This window comes from Rhamphochromis sp. 'chilingali' (genome assembly GCF_963969265.1).
Source record: "Rhamphochromis sp. 'chilingali' genome assembly, chromosome: 22".
Classification (NCBI taxonomy): Eukaryota; Metazoa; Chordata; class Actinopteri; order Cichliformes; family Cichlidae; genus Rhamphochromis; species Rhamphochromis sp. 'chilingali'.
In genome coordinates this window covers 15,236,241-15,256,674 of record NC_137950.1, presented here as the reverse complement: position 1 = coordinate 15,256,674, position 20,434 = coordinate 15,236,241, and the positions used below count along the sequence as shown (strand labels likewise).

Here is a 20,434-nt window from a genome sequence, read left to right as displayed (position 1 = left end):
GGAGATGATTAAATTAACAGAAACCAAGGTGGTGATTTGTAAACAAAACATTAAGTGTTCTGTATGGTGACTGCCACGTTTACAGCAGGGACCACCCATCCTTGATTATATCAGCGATACAGTGGTATCGATTAAGTCCTGATTTAATCAATGCACACATTCTTCCACGTAAGCGCGCTCACGTCAACGCCCCCTCCCCCTTTCAGCCGGTTTGCAGTCAGCCGCGCGCGGGTTCAGTCAAGCTGTCCTAGCGAGAGGAGGTGTTGACCGACCGCAGCAGGTTTTCCAAAGGAAACCTGAAAATCTAAGTTCCACGGCAGAGGACAGTAACGCCGAGCAGTAATTTTTTAACCGACGGTTCAGCGGTGTTGGATTTAAGGCGACGCGGCCGAGGATACAAAGTAAACCCCGGAGGGAGAGCGTCCGAAGTGAGCCCGAGGATCACAGCTAATGCTAACCTAGCCAGCCTTGGCTAAATAATTACACGGAAGCTGGTGTAATTTTTAATTGTCGCTTGCTTTGGCGTAGCCTGTGTGGTTGTAGAGTAGATAGCGTGGGGTAATTTGTTAAGTTATGTGTTCGATTTAGTTATATTATCGAGGTGTTTTTGCTTTTACATGTTAGGCCACACGCGACTGGTGTTCACCTAGCAAGATTAGCCACAATAGCCGGGGAGGTTACACCGGCTCTGCGCTTCTTAGGGCAGCTGATAACTGCTAAAGAGAGTTCGCTTTCAAAGCTACTTCACATAGGAGGTATCGGTGTTTTTAAGTGAGCTTACACTTGATACTGTCTAAGCCTTGTGCTTCGCAATGCTGAAACAACAGCAACCCGGATCCGGCGGGAGAAAGGCGTCTAACGGGACATCGGGCCCTGCCGGTATGTCTTCTCCAGTCAGCGGGATCAACAACGCCAACAGGGCACCGGCTGGAAGGTAAGAGGGCTGGGATTTTTCTTTCAGGACAGTCCGGGGATTGTCCCGTGACTTAAAGGCCTACCGGTTAAAGCGCTGTTTCCCAGTGGGCGTAACCCCAAAAATAGAGCTTACCTAGGAGCCAATGGGATTCACTCTTCTTAGATTGGCATCATATGTGGACCAATCAGCACGCTCGAATCGAACCTCAACCGAATCAGCGAAGTGGCGAAAGCTAGGAGTAGCAAATCAGCATAGAGGTGATACAAAGTTTATTTGGCCTGTTTTTGGTTGAGAAGGGGCGAAAGAGAGGGGAGGGAGAAACTGTTTACATGTATAACCTCACGTCCCAAATGCTTAATAAAAACGCCTGATACAATGGCTGTGTTAACATTACACAGTTGTTATGACCAGTACGAGGTCGCGTGTGCTGCTGATTTGTGAGATGAGCGCGTTTACTGAAGTCTTGTTAGCTCCGTCTTTGTTTTGTAACCGAGCATGTAGCAAGCATTGATACGAGCCACAGTGGCCATTCACGGTGGAGTTACGTTTAGCATGCAGATTGGTCTACATCACCCTTTCATGGCTTTTCCAGTCGTATATCAAACGTCTTTGGGCAGAAATGTGTTTTTAATTTTCGATTTAGACTTCCTGTTTTCTATCTTAAGGACGCATATTAAAAAAAAAATTCAAACTAAACTGACATACGTTATTTATGTCTAATTATATTTTATTTATGTCAGCAGTTATTATAGGGCAAATTGGATTACGAATATTACAGAGAAACCAATCAATACCCTTTCAGCAAGCAGGCAGTGAGAGTTGGGAGAAACATCTCTTTAAACAGAAGGAAACCTACAGAAACTTGCATAGCCAGGCCCCGGGGAGGGTCGACCATCTGCCTCAACTGGTTGGGGTGAGGGGAAAAGGGAGAGGGCAGGGGAATCAACAAACAGTGTGGTAATAAACACTGGGGAGAAACTTGAAGCTCTAGAGCCAGACATACCTGCAGTGAGGTGAAGGGGGATGGGACAGATGGGGGGGGAGATTAATCTGTAAACAAATATTATTTCTTTAAACAATATCTATGTTCGTATGCCAGTTTTTCCTTTAAGTCCCTCAGTTAGAGTGCGTGGATTGAGAATAAATTAACTGTGGAGCTTTTCTGGTGAGCAGGAGTGACATAAGAACTTGTCCTGCCACTCTGAGTAACTTTGTCTGCTTCTCGAATAACCAATTTTTCTAGTGTGTGATGTGGACTGTGACACTGACTCCTCAGACTTAAACAAGTTCTTCTCCTTCTGAACAGCGATACGTTTGTTTTGTTTTTCAGGAATCGATCTTCTGCAAAGCCATCATTCCAGTCATCTCCTGTAAGTATCCCGATGATATGAGTATGACCTGTGTTTGATAAAGTCCTCCTCTGTAAAAGGGCCATTGAAAGGTTTATCTACAGCTGCTCTTCACTCAGCTGTGGCTGATTGCATTAGCTGGTCTTTACTATACCTGATCCGATCCACAAAGTTACTCTGTTATGACCAGTCATCAGATTGGGGTTAAAACTGCGTGTGCGGTTATGTGATTGTACACAAGACTGTGGAGGTTGGTTAATATCTGATACGGCAGATGTAAAGGATCAAAAGTGAAAGTAAAGGTAGTTGAGTAAGAGTGAAATTAAAGAGTCAAGCTGTCCAGTCAGCGCAAGAACACACCAAGGACAGATTAAATTTTTTGAAAAACGCAACCAGGAAACAAGTCATTGTTTAGACACTGGCAGCTTCTAAAAGTGGAAAGATATTGAAATCAATATAAACGTTGGCGTTTTTGAGGCATTTGAAAAGAGGTTTTACCCTTGCCTCGTGGATTGTTCGTCGTGTAAAGTAGCCGAGGTGGCCAGATGTTGAGTCGCGGTTCGACACTAACTTTAAATCCAGTGACACGTCTTGAGTAATTTATGATTTCTTCTCTCCACCACGTGTAAAAACAAAAAGTCTGTTATATGGCACGGGACGTCACCTTTAGCGTAACCTGTGCAGAAAAATTTTTACCTTACCTGCTCTGGACTAATTGCAGGATTTACACACGGTCATAGTCAGAAGACGGTTTAAGCTGATGATGTAACAGGCATAGCTGCCGGGTCGGACTTAAAAAGCCAAGTTATGACGGATTAACTTAAGACCAGGAATAAGCACTTCTTGGTGCGAAGGGCCTCTGAGGGTTAATGTTTAACTCTGTTCTAGTTTGTCAGCGTCAGCCCGCGTTAATTTAAATATATTGCGTCTTTGTAAAGCTTTGTTTTGAAAATCCTTGTTTCCCCATGTGTAGGTGTTTGAGGGTGTCTATAACAATGCCAGAATGCTTCATTTCCTCACAGCTGTTGTGGTGAGTCATTTGGCTGGTTGTTGTCTTCTTCAGACCATGTTGTTGTTATTATTATTATTTATTTTGTAAACAATAGTCTTATAGGTAAACTTACCTACTGTAAAGGCACTCTTTATTTCATGGTGGGATCTGTACACTGGTTAAATTTGTTTCACTTTTTTATGCAGTTTTTCCACAAATAATATAGCAGTTATTGATTTAATACTGATATAAACACTTCTCTGGTTAGCTATAGTTTTTAAAGACTGTCTTGTCTCTCTCAGGGATCCACATGTGACATAAAAGTGAAGAATGGCAGTGCATTTGAGGGCATATTTAAGACTCTCAGTTCTAAGGTAAGAAGCTCAGGTCACACAGGCATGCACATCAGTTTGCCGCCTTATTCGGGCTGTTAGAGTGATGGTTAGAGTGATGGTCATCTTTTCTGTGGTTGTTTAATACTTGCTGAGCGCTGAGTGCTTTCTCAATGTCCTTAGTGCGAGTTGGCTGTGGATGCTGTACACAAACGCAATGAGGAGGAGGGCTCAACATTAGCTCCGCCACGGAGGGAGGACATCACCGACACCATGATCTTCAGCCCCTCAGACCTGGTCACGATGATCTGCAGAGACGTCGACCTCAATTACGCCACCAGAGGTATGAAAATGCACGTGTGCCGAGGGTCAAGTCAGGGCAGGCTCTGGGTTTCTGCAATCTGGTTAAAAGAATGTAAACGTGGCGCTTCTTCATTCAGTTTGAATGGCTGCAGATGTAATGGGGAAACTATTTCAGATTTATCCACCTTGTTTTGACGTCTTCTTGCGTTTGATTTTTCAGACACCTTCACAGACACAGCCATCAGCTCCAGCCGCATCAATGGAGAACATAAAGAGAAGGTTTTGCAGAGATGGGACGGAGGTGACAGCAACGGAGAGAGTTACGATTTGGAAACTGATACAGTAGGTTTCATACACTCTGTCAAGTTTCTGTGTATACAGACTGTTACTTATTGTTAACTCTTGCGCTGATTCCTTTACTACCCCATTAATCTCCCTTTTTTTTGTCTCCAGTCTAACGGCTGGGATGCCAACGAGATGTTTCGTTACAATGAAGTCAAATATGGTGTCACATCAACGTATGATTCCAGCCTCTCAATGTACACGTAAGTTACTGCAGCAGTTTGTAAAATACGCCAAAAACATTCCCTTAACTAGTCAGTAAGGTTATAAGTATCAGTATTTTTACTGTAGGACACACATCTGACACAAACATGCAGATTAAGTCAGTTTTTATTTCTCCCACCGCCCAGTGTACCGCTGGAGAGGGGCAACTCTGAGAACTATCGGCAGAGGGAGGCACGCGCTGCCCGCCTGGCCCAAGAGATTGAGTCGAGCCCCCAGTACCGCAGTCGTGTCAACCTGGAAAATGATGAGGGCAGAACCGAGGAGGACAAGTTCAGCGCCGTGGCGCGGGACGGCAATGATCGAGAGAGGGGCCGTGAGAGCCCACGTGACAAAGAACGGGAAAGGGGTAGAGACAGTCCAGGAGCCAGCAACAGGTGAGAGGAGGTTTATTCTGAAATGCTTGTCAGGAACATAGATATAAGGGTTGTACTTATTTTAGGTGTTCACTCACTTTTTTCCCCCTCTTTTTGTGGGGGGGTTCCAACTTAAAGCTAAAGAGTAAAGTTTGAAACGCGTTTGCTCCCCTCTTTTCTCCACCAGGGAGGGCAAGTACATTCCATTACCTCAGCGTCAAAGAGAGATGAACCGGGAACGAGCTGAGAGAGGCTCTGGCGGGCCTCCATCTCACAATCGCCTGAGTGGAGGTTACCGCTCCAACCCTCCATCCTCCTCGTCCCCAAAACCACCCCTGCCCTCTGCAGCTGGGCCCCAGCCCGGTGTCACCCCCTCAGAGAGAAGCAGCCCTCTGTCGGGTCGTGTCGGTGCCTACGCCCCTCACCACCCACAGGGAAACGCCAGCCCGAGTCCATGCTCCGGCCCAGCCAGCCCCTACACGCCTGCTTCACCTGGCGGCCCATCATCCAGTTCAGCTTCCGCTTCAACTGTCCCGTCCCCAGCCAGCCCGCCCGCTCCACACGGACACACGGTTCCTCATTCCCACTCACTCCCGCACTCGCTGTCCGACGCTAGCAGACCAGTTAATGGAGGTGAGTGCGTTAACTTTTCTCAGGATCGACTTCACAGCTGTAGCATCTATGCCTGTCGCTAAAGCAGATGTTTCTGTGCTTTCAGTTGCTGCAAGGACCTCTCCTAAAGCCCAAAGACCTCCACAGTCAAGCCGGACAAGCCGCACTCAGAACTCTCACGCTCAGTCCACAGGTACAGTGACGTTCTGGTCACCCCCCATGTTAATTATGAAATTCAATCAAACTAACTTCACTTTCAATTTTCTTACAGCTACTCGTTCCCCTAAATCAGGCTCTTCCCAGGACACACCTTACTTGGACACATCTTCTGTCTCGCTGCCTGCTCAGAAGACATCAGGCCCCGCCCCTCTCTTCCCTGTAGATGGTACAGTCTCTCCTAATGTTTGTGTTCATAGAACAATTTTAAAACGAAAGTTAAAGCACGAGGCTCTTAACAGTATGCATCAGCTTGGAATTAGAAATTCTGCAACTAACTGGATTATTGTGCCGTTTTCACAGTGAATGAGATCCTCGGTGCAGCTGCAAAGGAACGCTCCGGCGAGAGCCCGAGCACAACAGAGGAAAGCAAGACGAGTAAAGGTATTTAAGTTTGGTGCTGGCTAAACGCTGGAAGTGAGCTTTTTGCCTAGTTACGCACCCTTTGTGTTGTTGTTTGAAGTTCTCAAAACTCTTTTCTCTTCCACCAGCGCCGTCGGTTCAGCAGAGGTCCCACATTGAGGAGCTGCGAAAATTTGGCAAAGAGTTCAGGGTAAGAGTGTTTCAGCGACGTGTGAAATGAGAAAATCCGTCACCAATCACAAGGCTGCGTGCTGACATCAGTGATGTCAGACCTCCCTCCAACATCACTCCCATCTTAATCATGTTGTGATGATCAACTTTAGCAGATGACGCTCAATGCTAGTCATCCATCTCGGTCTTTACAGTGTCACTGACCAGTAACTGCCACAGTAACAAAGTAAAAAGGAAACAATGATCAGTATTAAATTATTTTACAACATTGGTGTCAGCCCAGCAATTCACAGGCAGTACATGTCTAAAATAAAAGGCACATAAGATTACAATACTCGATTGTTATTAAATGTGACTGAGCTGAAAGTTGATTATGACATCAGGCTGCTGCAAAGCCTCAGATTAATCTGTTATGACTCTGTTTCTGTGCACATTGTTGGATTGGACTCAAGATTCTTGTGTTTCACAGTCTCCTTTTCCACCTTTTCTTAGAAACAGTACTCCTCATTTGGATACTATTATGACCTATTATAGCGGGATTGCTAATCAACACGTTTTATATTCTTGTGAACTTAAATTAAACCTCAGTAGTTATAACAGGCTCCTCAGTTGTGAGGCTTTGCTGTCATGTCTGATAGTAAATTAATTATTTGATTTGTTGGATGAAACAAACAATTTTGCTTTTACAGACCAACTGCTTATCCCTCGACTCCTTTTTATCTTCCAGCTCCCACCCAGCGGAGCTAACTCCAGCTCTCCCAGTTCTCCTGCAGCAGGGACGACCCCTCCTGCTGTAAGCGAGGTCAGCCAGCCCAGCGCAGCCAACCCCGCGCCATCAGACGCTCATCCTCCATCAGAGTCTAAACCTCAGCCTGCAGCTCCCAGTCCTTCCCAGACCCAGCCTTTGCCAGCCGTCTCCGAGGACCCCTCCAAGGACACTGCAGCTACACTGGGCACCGCAACAGCTGCCGCCACGGCACCCCTCTCAGACAGGCAGTCCCCAGCCACCCCTCAGCCTGCCAGGACCCCAGGAAGTGAGGAGGTCAGGTCCGAGGCAGCGGAGAGGACAGAAGGCGTAGCAGAGTGAGTTTAAATAAAAGGACTAAAGATTTCTGACTGTGAACTGTGTGATTTATTTTTTTTTAACTCAGTTTATTGCACTCATCATAATTTATAACAACTATTTTCTCTTTTGCAGCCAAGTAAAGAAATCAACCTTAAACCCAAATGCTAAAGAGTTCAATCCTATCAAACCTCAGATGCCTATGGTAAGACACTTGAATCTGTTAAGTCATTAAAACTTAAAAAACACACACAGAAATTAAGATATTATTTCATATATTGAATCTATATTTATTTACCCGTGATGTGTTTCTGACAGACGAAGCCCAACACTGCGCCCACCCCACCTCGGCCAACTCCTCAGAGCCCCGTGGTGCTGCAGCATCCAGGAGGACAGGGGCCGCTCTACAACCCCCAACCCTACCTCTCCTCCTACATCTCACAGATCCACTCTGTGCCGGTACGCAAGCCAAAAATAAATAAACATGGTCACTTAAGGCGTCTTTCTCTAAATGTCGTGCTTAACACCTTCTACAAATATCTTGCTGGCATTTGAAACATGCCAATAAAAAGCCAAATATTCACGTGGAACTGCAATCGGATACTGTTTGCAGTTTTTCTTTTCACATTAAAGCCACAGTTCTTGTGCTCACCTGTTCATCTTTTTGTCTTTCAGCCCCCACAAATGTATCAGTACACCATGTCTACAGTGGGCCAGGGAAAATACCCCAGAGCAAAAGGTAACTGCAGCGTGTGCTTTTTATATTGTTTCCCACATATTTAAAATGAATTTCCTGTCAGCTCTTGTCAGAGGCTTGACTTTCGGCTCCAGAGAAAGTGCTGACTGTTACCTCAATGTTAACCTTGAGTTGTGATCTGCTGTGAAACACAGAGCCGTCATGCTTTAAACTTGCAGAAACGCTTAAACACTTAAATTAGAGACGACTGAACTCTGGAATCTGCAGTGAGGAACGGGAAAGATGGTGTTTTTGTCCTCCATGTTTCTGTTCTCTTGATGATTGGCTCCTCTCATTAGGCTCGGTTGTGGCTCAGCGCTCTGACCATGGTTCTTCAGCACCCTCCATGCTGCAAGCTGCATCAGCTGCTGGGGCCCCGCTGGTAGCGTCCCCTTACCCCCAGTCCTACCTTCAGTACAACCCTCAGCAGTATGGCCAGCAGCAGGTCATCCAGGCCATGACACCCTACCCTGGACAGGTAGCACGTCTGCCCTCCAAACACATTCTGTAGTCGGGGTTTTACATTATTTCTCATTCAGCAGAATAACACCTTTTTCCTTTCTTTTCTCCATCCTCAAAAGCCCATGTACTCAATGCTGCAAGGTGGAGCCAGGATGATAGGTCAAGGTGGGGGTCCCCACCCACAAGCCCTCGGTCCACCAGGAGGGCCCCAGTTCTCTGCACAGGGAGATGGACCTCAAGGCCCACAGCAGGGCATCTACGGTGAGTGGAGATGGATGTGAACGACAAAATATCCACGTGACCCGAATCGATTGATTTGTAGATACAGAGTCGACCCTGACGTGAATTCTCTTCCTCTGTAGCTCCACAGTCATTCTCCCATCACACAGGCGCAGTTCATCAGCCTCAGCCCTCCAGTACACCAACAGGCAATCAGCCCCCACCCCAGCACACTGCACCTAGCCCTGGACAGGTAGGACGCCCCCGAAAAGGAGAAGGGACCGTCCACCTGGTCTGTGCAGTGTGGGCTGCTCATTGCTGCTTTATGTCAACAGCTTCGACACACCTTACATTTTCAGACTGGATTGTGTGAAATATGTTCAGAATTCATTCCAATTATATCTGTGAAGGTTCTCAATCATCCAGGTCATCGTTGTCTAAGGCGCTTGGGAAGAAAAGCGTCTGGACTTCTTTAAGTTGCCGTGAACAACCATCTTTGAACAGAGTCTGCCATCTATAATCCAGTTTTGGATAATAGATGGCAGACACCTTAGCGCCCGCTCACATCCTGGGCCATTTGATCACATGATAGGGTGGGGCTAGGTTTCACAGTGAGCTCATCCAAAACCTTGGCTGATTGTGACCTACACCGTTTTTCACACCTTGGCTCGTGTGATTAGTTAGAGGATCAATAGGGGATCCATTGTCCCTCTTGGGGGGACACTCCCACAGGGGTTAAATCTGGGACTCTCCATCATTTGACCCTAAAACTGCAGAAGCTTCTCAGATGAGAGGTAAACGTCTTCAAGCAACTTAAAGAAGTCCAGATGCTTTTTCTTTTTAAGCTCCTTAGACTATGAATTCTGAAATTAAGCAGCTTGCACTATCAGGTTGATTTTTGGTGATCTATTTAGATATGTTGACTTAATAATAATAATAATAAGCTGAAAAGCATAGCACTTGTTCTAATCTCACTTTTGGAAAAGGCACATGTGCACCTTTTCCTTCTCTACAGCTTTATTTTTATGGCCCTTGATGAATTTTCACACCTTGATGTGCTTTTCAGAACGCCCAGTCGGGCCCACAGCCCCAGTCCTTGTACCACTCAGGCCCCTTGTCAGCACCCACCCCACCCAACATGCCGCCTGGCCACACGTCTCCACAGGGTTCTTACTCCATTCCGGGGTACAGCATCCATGGTCACCAGGGCATCCCACCCACCTACCCCCTTGGACAGATAGCACAGGTATGTGCTCCATTTTCCTGTTTTCCCCCTTTTCTCAGCAGGTGGTGTTTTAACTTCTGATCTAAACCATGTCAACTGATCTTGTTGTCCCCCAGGCTCATGTTCAAGGAGCCATTTCGGGTCCCCACCATTCGGGGAGCCATGGTCAGCCCCAAATAGTAATGTTGCAGCCTCAGCAGGGCCCTGGTGCAGTGCCCCAGCACCCCCAACACGGACCTCAGCAAGGAGCACACCAACACTTCTACATCCAGCAAGGTATCACACAACCCCTCCCTCAGATTTCCCTTTTATGGGTCAAACAAAGGGGTCGTTTGAAGCGCGGGCTTTACAGGCTCTGTTTTATTTTTGTTTACCTCCCACAGCGATGCAGGTCCAGCCACACCCCGCTTCCTTCCATCCGCCTGGAAACTAAAGCCTCTCTGCAACCTCCCAGATTGTTCTCCCCCTCTCCCAATCCCCGTCTGCTGGATGAGAGGCCCAGAGTGAACGCGACTCATTTAAAACAAAGAAACTGACAGGATCACACGGAGCAGAGAAGAAATCAGAAACCTCGCAGCACCTTACGCTTCTTCAGTACAAACCTCGGTGTCCGTGCGGCACTAGGAGGAGCTTTTTAATGCTAACGATGAAGGTGACAGGATGGCAGCAGCGCCTGACCCCTGGTGCTGTCCCGCTCTTCTCCCCGACTTTTTATTTACCCTATTCAGAGACACGAGGCACCTTACTGGGAGGACCAGGCGCGGAGGGAAAACAGCAGCAGACTCTTTATCTTCCAGAATTGTTTTTTAGCCTTGTACTACGACACAAATGAGAAACGGACTGTTTCTCATGAATACAGGAAAGGAGGGATTTGAAGACGTGATGAGGACTTTTAGCAAATTTTTTTTAAACTCTATCCAGTAGTTACAAACATCCCCTTTCCCCTTCTTTTCCCTTGTAGGAAAATCTAATTAAAAAACAAAAAAATGGACAAGACAAAAAAAATTTAAAAATAAACAATGACCAAAAAATAAAGTTTTCAACTCAACTACAAAGCGTTTAATTTATTGTATTGTTAATTATGTTTTTGTCTGGAGCATTAGTTTGCCTTCTCACTTCAGGAGTTAACGACCATGAGGCACACCAATTTATTTTTCATTATCCTTTAGCAAAAGCACATTTAATTTGAGGCTGGAGCGTTTGTCATTATGTCAGGTTGAACAAAACAAAGTAAATTACCTCCCAGAGGATGCTGCTCATTCATTTCATATTCTCATTAGCTTGGATTCGTTCTGCTCACAGGAGCAAATATGTTGATTTAAAACGGTCACTAGGGGGACCCCTGCTTATACGCTAGCCTCCGTGCCAACATCACGAGGCACTCTGTCCTTGTTCTGGCAGAGAGGACTCTTTAGGTTAGTAGGACACTGCTTCTGCTTCCCCTTTAGGCGACTATGACAACATACTGTGGCTCAGTGACAGCTCTCTAAATCAATGTACTACTGAGCACACCAGCTAGCTCTACTTCAGTGTGTCAGTGCGCGTGGCCCAGTTTCCCCCTTGCCGCAGCGGGCCGGGACACGCTCTGTCAGCACGGCGGGGTTGCAGCGACCTTCCTCAGTGTGACAGCGCGTAGAGCTGCTCGGCACTGCGCTCCAGTCGCTCCCGGTACTCCAGGTTGGCGTAGTTGCCTTCGGGGACCCCCTGCAATCCGTAGAGGAGACCCCAACAGCAGCACGCAATCACTGCGGTGCTGTCGCTGTCACCTGGACAAGAGAGATGAGAGCAGAGTGAGCAGTTAGTGTGCGAGATAATGCATCACTGATATTTATCATTTATCTTTGTGGCCATCTTAAAAGTGACTAATGATTTTTTTTTAATATTATTATTAGAAATAATAACCATCCATCTATCACTAGACTGGCTTCTTTGGTGGGGATTAATATTGTTGCCTCAGAGACAGAAGGTCCCATGTTCAAACCCACCATTTGGCCGAGGCCTTTCTGTGTGGGGTTCACAGGTTCTCTCCCACAATCCAAAGAAAACAGAGTGAGGTTGGGTTAATTGGTGATCCTGTCCAGGGTGTACTTCTGGTTTGTTTTTTCTCTTACTAAACAAAGACACCAGATTTTTTTTTCATTCACACAGTTTGTCTCACACCTTGTTGCATAATTATTGAGAAGTCAAACAACTGGCAGCTTAATCTTCATGCCTTACTTTATCAGCTGACATCAAGCTGTCCGTTTAATGTCTGATTTACTTCTTAAGTCTTGTTCCATGTTCACAAAGTTGCTACTTTCCTTAAAACGGACCAGTATTGGGTGCAATTGCAGTACAATTTGCATTTGCAACACATTTGCATTCCTGAGTTCAGAAATCACATTAGTTTCTAATTATCTGCACTTTGAGACACAAACTGCTTAAGCAACAACCAGCCGAACTCCGTTTACATGGGAGAGAAATTTCCAGGGAATTTACAAGATTTCTTTGAAGTTGTACGAAAGGTTACATTGTTCCTTCAGCTGTCAGTGGATACACCAAATACCTTCTTCATAGTTCCCTGTAGTTACATTATTTAGCAATTAGGTGAAAGTGCATCTCAAGTGGTGCTGTTAGTTTAATAACTTACTTTGTACAGGGATTTAATAATCCATTGCTTGAAAACAACAACACCTTTTTCTGAGTGACTGTGTGTAAATGTTTGAAACGAGAGGAATGCTGGCTAATATATAAACATGATGGTTACCGGAGTCACTATCAAACTAAACCAAAGATTGTCAAAAAGAAAAAGCAGACTTCAAACTAAAGCTGAGTTTGTGTTAATATAATTAAACACATATTTTAGGTAAAGGTTTTACATTTAGTGCAAGACTTCACTCACAGCTTATAATACATTACACCAGTGAGACCTCTGACCTCCATGGAAGGCGGCCCTGCTCATCAGCTCTTCCCAGTCTGAACCTGCGCCTAGCAAGGCGTCCAGCGCTATCATTGGAGCATCATGGCCACTGCGTCCGGCCCAACCTGACAAGCTGAAGCTCTTATAGGCTTCGTCTCTTTCAGCAGGGCCGTAAGAGGCAGGCCAAATTGCAGGGCCCACACCGTGAGCGAGGCCCCTCAGATCCAAGTACCTGCAGACAGGAAAGGGGGGTTCACAGCATCTACACGGTCTACCTGTGTCATTCTCTCTCTGTTAAAATGAAAAAAATAAAACAATGCAGTCATGTCATGACTGTTTCTACAAAAAGGTCTGTTTTTTATTACCTTTGGACAAAATCAAAATATATTTCTGTGTCCAGTAGCTACTCCTACCATTTAATCACTCGCTTACTTTTAGGGTCATTCCATCTCAAATCACCAAAATGACTCAATCATTTTTGATTTGCCAGATTTAAAATGTGAACATACATAATAATAATCGCAGTGAATTTCTTTAGCTTCATATATGTAATATAAAAATAAAATATCAAAACATGTCTGATAATTGGCTAGTTCGAATATTCAAAAAATAACGCCGTCCTCTAAAGTCCCATATTTGAGCACACTTTTAAAATAACATTGCAAAATTCAACTAGCGATAATTTCTTAATATATAAATATATATATTAAAGAATACTTTAATATGAAAATGTTTGTCACAAAATGTGTTAGTCATTAAAAAATGATTTTTAGACAGCTAATCCAAATATTGTGGCGTTTCCAGATGGTACTCTGAACATCAGTGTAGCATTTTCATATATATTGCAATAATTGCAGGATTCACTCTGGGGTTTCTCAGTTATAATTAGACCATCTGGAAACATTTTGCTTTTGTTGTACAACTTAGCAGTTTTTCTGTTCGGTATGAAAGTTGAAGGAAAATTTAGTTTTCTTACTTTTTGTGATTAAGAATTTCATGTTAAAAAGTATTCTGCATGTTTTAATTTGCATTTGTCATCAGTTTTCTTTTGCAATGTGATTTATTAGTGTAAGCTCAAATACTGGACTTTACAGGATGGCTGTACCTCCAGTGTAATCACTATATAGCCAACCAAGTCCGTAAGTTTATTTCCCAAAATAACAAACTCTTCCTTTATATCACATGATCTCATTCAAGCATATATTACATCAAGTTACCAGAAATATAAAAGGCACATTTCGCACATTTACCTGAATATAGTGTTTTGCACTTACATTGATCTTTGTCAGAGAATGTAGTACTGCAGGATAAAAATGACATTTGTTCTGCTTAAGTAAACCTGACCGGTGACATTTTAGTACAATTTCATGTCACCGTCTGTTAACCTTGACGCTGAAATAGGTTAATAGAACTTGCTGATGCTGGAAACTTTAATCTGAATTCAACATGACAGCCTAACAAGGCTCAATTTCAGCAGCCCATACCATTGCCACTTGTCACAGAAGTAGCCCCAGTCTCTCTCGGTCTCCTCCACGGCATAGCCTCGACCTTCAACGAAGTTCTTTGCTATTGGGCAGGCCTCGTTTATAAGGCCCAGACCCCAAGTTGTGATTGGCCTGCGCTGGATGGCGTATGAAGTGAAAAGGGCTGACGCGACGGCTCCCAGGAAGCCCGTGGGGTGAGGATGGGTCATTCTGCCTGTCTCAACAGCAACCGCCACCAATGACAACAGCTGGTCGGGCTTTGGATACCTGATGGGGATGAAATATTAAAGACCTTATCAGTATTTATTAAGGAAGATAATATCTATCACCTGAAATATTCAGGTTTTCTCATTGACATGCACAGAACTTCTGAGCATCATCATTCTGAGTTAGTATGGTGCAGATAAATACATCTGGAAAAACATGTTTTTTCCATAAAGAAGCTGTTATTCTTCCAATAATTGAATTATCAGTATTTGTTGAGAGCTAAAAAAAAACTAGTAAATTATTTGTTGTTAAAATGCTAATAGTAGATATTTTTCACTTTTTCTGTGTTTTTATATAAAATAAAAATAAAAACTCAGCATATCTGGCACTGTCAAAGAGTCAAAATCAGCATTATAGTCATAAGCTCGTTTTTTTTTTTAATGCAGTCTACGTTAACAGATGAACTTGAATCACTCATTTTAGACACTAAGAACTATTTCAATGGAGTGAACTGCAGATCACCTTCCTAATATTAAATAACAGTTTTATTTTAGTAGTTTTGTCTCAACTGCATTAACTGTCATGACTGATTTTTGTTTCTTGCCCCCGGGGGTATCCTGAAAGAGAGATCTTAAACTTAAAATAAGTAAAGTATACATATATTAAATATTGCTCCTTGTTTCTGCTACATGTAGATGAGCAGAATAACGTGAGATCACCTGTGTGACCTCCTCTTCTATGCAGGAGACAAAAACCCCACAAAGAAGTCAAAAACTCCACAGGAAACCTTCACCTTTGAAAGTCATGTGAGTTGCATAAGAAGGGCAACACTTTGCACCTCAAAAACAGATAAACAGAGTCCAAGAGAAAAATATTACTCTCAGCCAATGTGGACTATTATAACTGATGACTTGGACCTGGATCTGGGATCATTATTGTCTTTGGGTGGTTGTAACGTTGAGGATATTAAACTTATTTCTTGTATAATGTGATACACAAATAAAAATGGATTTACCTTTTACATTATAATACTAGACTTTTGTGCTCGGTAAAATAATTTAGGATCAAAAATAAAACTAGAAACACAGAAATAATTCTGTCCTCATCTGTATTGCATTTAGCACAAAGATGGTTCTCAGTTTAGATGTTGGTTAGTTTGCTGATTATCTTTCTAACAGAATTAAAATAGTCTCCAAAAGTCTTCAGGTCAAGTCCATTTGCCATTTGTACAGGTGTTCCACAAGGATCTATTCTTGGAGCTCTTTTATTTGCCCTTTACACAAATAATACTCTCTGCCACCCAAAACTGTAATGTCAATTTTTATGCAGATGACACCACTATATATACCACAGTCTCTTCCTTTGCATTAAAAATCTACAGTTCGCTATTGATACATTTCAAAATTCTCTTATTAAACATAAGCTTGTTTTAGAATTAGATAAAGACAAGAGTATGGGATGGTACAGTCCATATTCAAACTCTTCTTAGTCTTTAAACTGTTAATTACTTTGCATACTTAGGAACCTGGTTGGATGCTAGACTCGCTTTTAAGACCCATGTGGAACACCTGTTAAGAAAATTAAAGACTTCCAGAAAAAAAAAGAAAAAAAGGAAAAAAAAAAAAAAAGAAAATTAAAGACAAAGATGAGCTTTTTATAGAGAAACAAATCTTGTTTCTTAACTATTTTATCTGCACTTATACAATTACGTATTAATTATACACAATTATGGTGATATTGTGGTGATATTGTTAATATATACACTCATATATGTTATCATGGGTCATTCTTTTCTTAGTCAAAATTGTGTCTTTTATGAAAAAAGTGGCACGGATTGAAATATGTTGCTGTTGATAAATAGAACAAGTTTTAAAAAAAAAGAAAAAAATACAATTTCTGCTTTGATTGGAATATTTTAATGGTTTTATAAATGATCTCCAACTACACTGCATGAGCTTTTCTTCATTTATGAGCATGCACAATGTATCCTTGTCTTATGTTCAACTAGCATGCATGTTTCTGTGCATTTTTTATATGTGGGTTTTGTACACAACTCTCACTCGAATAAGAGTTCTAAATAGGACTACCTAATTAACCTAATGTAATTAAAAATTTTAATTAAAAATAATAATAATTTGGAACGCCTTTCACTTACTTTTTTATTAAAAAACTGCTCTGAGAACACAGCAAAACACTCTCTCAAAAAAAGCACGACTCAGACTCAGTTCATGATTAAGATGTGCTGCATCTGCTCAAGACAGCCATATTTCAGAATTATTGCCAATTAAAAAGTAATAACCAAACCCACTGCGGACTCAGGGAAAGAACAAACAACATGAAGATTGAAAAGTAAGAGCTTTTTACCTCAGGCCAATGCACATGGACCTCATGGCTGCTCCACAGCCTGTCCCGTCAGGGTTATATGCCACTCTGTATCCCCCTTCCTCCCCAGGCTTTAGCTGGGAAACCCCTAAAAGAACAAAGCTTTAGCTCTATATCGCCTCCATAAACAGATGTTAACCTTCCTGCCTTCTTGGGACCTTTTTGTGCCACTGCTATGTGTTAAATGGCTGCCATTTCCACTGTGTTCAGTGGAATATAACCAAACTTGCCACAGGATAGTTTTTACCTGTCAATGTTAATATTCCAGTGTGAATTCCTTAAATCAGCCTAAAATGGCTGAGCAGCAGAAATCCCCACACCCATCACCCTGGGGACCATTTTCTGCCCATTGACTTCCATTATAAACGCTATTTTTCAACCCCAAATTATCATCATATGATTTTATTTTTTCTTCTTTTCTTGGATGTCAATGAAGACTCAGGGCCTTGAAGTTTTAATTTTTAAATTGCAAAAAAAATGCAAAAAAAATAATGGCAGGTCAAAATGTATGTTGGTGCCAATCTTTGGTCCATCTAAAGGCCTACTTATAATGACAATCACATATTACTTCAACTGGTTTTTTGTGGAAATATTTAGTTTCGTTTTTTGGGTTTTGGGGCTTATAACACAGGGCGCTCATGTAATAACACTGGGATTTGAAGGGTTAAAACAACGAAAATATAATTAAAACTTTACATGAATATTTCAGGGAGAAGTAGTTTTACAAGGTTGGCTAATTTAAAGTGGAATAAAATATGGATATATGGTCTTTTTATGGCGTGGCTGAGAATGGTCCCTAGGGTGATGGGTGTGAGTTTTTTAAAGGATGGCAGGAGGGTTAAATGACTTCAAAATGATGTTTTACCCAGAATGCTCGAAGGCCCTGGTTTCCTGCCCTCCATGTCCTTCATGGCTTCCACATAACGAGCAGCCACCTCATGCATGAGCTCCTCCCCAGTCTTTCCTGTTAGGATGACACACATTGTTCAAACTGCAGACTTTAAAGAGGTAACTGATCTGTTAACAGGACTGCCTGGTTTGCCGTATCCCACTAAAGGTCAAGTTGAATTTCTGCCTCTTTTCCCCCCACTTGGGTAGCACCTAATAGAGCGCTAAATCAAGGCAAGGCTGGAAATTAGATTTGACCTTTTTTTGTGGAGCTCTTGAAGAGGCGTGAACAGCGGCTGTAAGGTCAATCCAATCAGCTCCTCGCTTCCAGCAAGATGTGCAACAGAGGAAAAACCAAGTAGAACAAAATGTTTTAATGTGGCTTTGGACTCGCCTGTTGCTAGTCCTTCAGCTGTAGCCAGATGCAGAACTGTGTCGTCACTCACAGGCCAGTCAGGGAGCTCAGCCTTGATGTTCTTTAGGCCACCAAGTTCCTGAAGCTCCTGCATGGACAGAGAGGATGATGATGAACACTCCTTTCTTAATAACTCCCTTCTAAGTCATCATCAATAAAAACTACATGTAACTCATAAATTAGATGATACCTTCATCTTTATGCATAAGAAAAAATAGGAACCCTGGATGGAAATGCTTTGCTGGTCCAGTACTGACCTGGTGAATAGCTGGTCCTGATTCATTGTACTCCCACAGCTGGTTCCTGTAGCCCAAGGCATCACCAACTCCACTCAGCAACATGGCTGCCTTGTAGAGCTCAAGCGTAGCAGACCTGCTGGGGCTGAAAAGATCACAGTTAGCCTGCTGAACTTTGCAAAGATCACCTAAAATGCACTAAAGCAGCGGTCCCCAACCCCCGGGCCTCGGACCGGTACCAGTCCGTGAGTCGTTTGGTACCGGGCCGCGAGAGTTGAGGCTCAGGTGTGAAATGTATAGTTTTCAGGGTTTTTATCGGTTTTCAGCGTTATTTTGTTATCGTTTACTCGGTTTTCCTGGGTCTTTTCACGTGTGTTATGAATAAAAGGCCGGTCCATGAAAATATTGTCGGGCATAAAGGTTGGGGACCGCTGCACTAAAGGCCACAGACGGACAACCCGATCAGCTCATAGTGCTTTTAACTTTACGTTAAATAAAGAAAACTCATTGGAGAAGTCAATGAGCTAAAGTCTTGATTTAGCTCAGTCATAGATTGGCCTCCCCAGCAGCTGGATCCCTCTTTAGAGGGATTATCTTGACAGAGAACAAAAACAAAAGGCAGCTAACATGAAAAAACAAAACAGAACTTCAAATGTCCTTTAAGAAGCCCCCTAAAGGTGTGCCTAAGAGAGTTCAGGCTGTGTTGAAGTATAAATTTGGTCATAGCAAATATTGACTTACAACATGGTTGGAATTGTACCAACTCTGTTTTTGTCTTATACACTGCACTCTATTGAAGTTTACACATTTTTTTCAACAAATCTCCCATTTTTCTAGCAAAATATAAAGAACAGTAATTGCACAGTAATTTACGTTTACTTTTTAAAAAGCAATATTCACAGATAACATTTAACCCTTAAATAATAGCTCTGAATTAAAAATGTGCTTTATAGAAGAAATGCGCTGTTGTGTCAAAGCAGTCATTCTTCTAAGTTACTATGAGGCTAATTTACAGTTACTTATGTCTAGTCTAGACATACACTGTAACTATAAATATCCAAATATGTTAACGTGCATTGTACATTCAGCGTAAATCGCAAAAACTGTGTCTCTAGAAGTCATGATATGTCACATATAAACAATATCACGTGTGAAGAGAGTTGATCTAACAGGACAGGTCAATCACAGAGAAACCTGATTCAAACTAAGTAACGCAGGACGTCCTCCCTCCGTGCAGCTGCAGCCTCACCGCTCCATTGCAGCGTGTTGTTCCCACAAACGATCCTCAGGAGGCGGTTACACGCGTCCAGTTAACACCGCGGCTGCACACGGGCCCTGCTTGGTTGTTGCAAGCAGTAGCTCAGACTCCTAGCTCAAAAAATTGCGTTCATTTAGAAAAGTTATGGTAACAACTACTTTTCAAACCACAGCCAACAGCCGGACTCGCGAGAAAACGTGCGGGCTAAAAAAGGACACAGAGACGAACCAAGTTTAGCTCTCCAGCTGGCAAGATGGGGACAAATGTTTAACAGCACGATCTCTGACGAGTTCCCAAGCACCGATCACACACACACACACACACACACACACACACACACACACACACACACACACACACACACACACACACACACACACACACCATTTCTGTGTGTGGAGATCTGAAGGTGATGGATTTTTATGGTCAGTAAATGTCAGGGGGATTTTTTCTGGACAAAACCTGACTGTTTGGTATTTTCTTCATACAGACATTTCTCCTTGATCAAGTTTCTTCCTTGTCCATTCTTCACATTTGCACCAAAGTGGTGCTTGCATAACCTTACTGACAACCAGACACCACCATCAGCTCCACCTAAGCATAGGAATAAGTGTAATATGTATAAGTGGATTGATCCAAATACTGAGAGTATTTATACCAGTGCTGGTATAGGAATTAAATCAATACTAGCCCAATAGCATCGATACTTAGCTTCTATATAGTGCTTTTCTACTCTCCTGGAGCACTTAAAGCGCTTTATACAACATACCCCATCATCCATTGCTTT

General features: G+C 43.0%; 2 protein-coding genes across 5 annotated transcripts; one reads left to right on the top strand and one right to left on the bottom strand.

Annotated features, from left to right (window-relative positions):
• The first annotated feature begins 206 nt into the window (after nucleotides 1-206).
• On the top strand, nucleotides 207-10,926 carry LOC308391328 (ataxin-2-like protein). Of its 2 annotated transcripts, XM_080873931.1 has the most exons (23): nucleotides 207-934; nucleotides 2,247-2,286; nucleotides 3,239-3,295; nucleotides 3,559-3,630; nucleotides 3,772-3,931; nucleotides 4,112-4,233; nucleotides 4,345-4,436; nucleotides 4,584-4,832; nucleotides 4,999-5,444; nucleotides 5,530-5,616; nucleotides 5,695-5,808; nucleotides 5,943-6,023; nucleotides 6,131-6,192; nucleotides 6,901-7,256; nucleotides 7,372-7,441; nucleotides 7,555-7,695; nucleotides 7,912-7,975; nucleotides 8,272-8,450; nucleotides 8,554-8,695; nucleotides 8,797-8,906; nucleotides 9,720-9,899; nucleotides 9,995-10,154; nucleotides 10,262-10,926. In XM_080873931.1, the coding sequence occupies exons 1-23, from the start codon at nucleotides 813-815 to the stop codon at nucleotides 10,309-10,311; spliced, it is 3,156 nt and encodes a 1,051-aa protein (XP_080730057.1). In that variant the 5' UTR covers nucleotides 207-812; the 3' UTR covers nucleotides 10,312-10,926. The 2 variants fall into 2 exon arrangements, with proteins under 2 accessions (XP_080730057.1, XP_080730058.1); XM_080873932.1 differs by lacking the exon at nucleotides 8,797-8,906.
• Nucleotides 10,927-10,945: 19 nt separating this feature from the next.
• On the bottom strand, nucleotides 10,946-19,972 carry adprh (ADP-ribosylarginine hydrolase). 3 transcript variants are annotated; one of them, XM_080873941.1, is made up of 8 exons: nucleotides 19,584-19,971; nucleotides 18,411-18,534; nucleotides 18,133-18,241; nucleotides 17,716-17,814; nucleotides 16,833-16,938; nucleotides 14,262-14,528; nucleotides 12,795-13,009; nucleotides 10,946-11,644 (listed from the first exon to the last, which is right to left on the bottom strand). In XM_080873941.1, the coding sequence occupies exons 2-8, from the start codon at nucleotides 18,492-18,494 to the stop codon at nucleotides 11,496-11,498; spliced, it is 1,029 nt and encodes a 342-aa protein (XP_080730067.1). In that variant the 5' UTR covers nucleotides 18,495-18,534; nucleotides 19,584-19,971; the 3' UTR covers nucleotides 10,946-11,495. The 3 variants fall into 3 exon arrangements, with proteins under 3 accessions (XP_080730067.1, XP_080730066.1, XP_080730068.1); XM_080873940.1 differs by having other exon boundaries at nucleotides 10,949-11,644; nucleotides 19,639-19,971; XM_080873942.1 differs by having other exon boundaries at nucleotides 11,504-11,644; nucleotides 12,760-13,009; nucleotides 19,639-19,972.
• Between the last annotated feature and the right edge of the window lie 462 nt (nucleotides 19,973-20,434).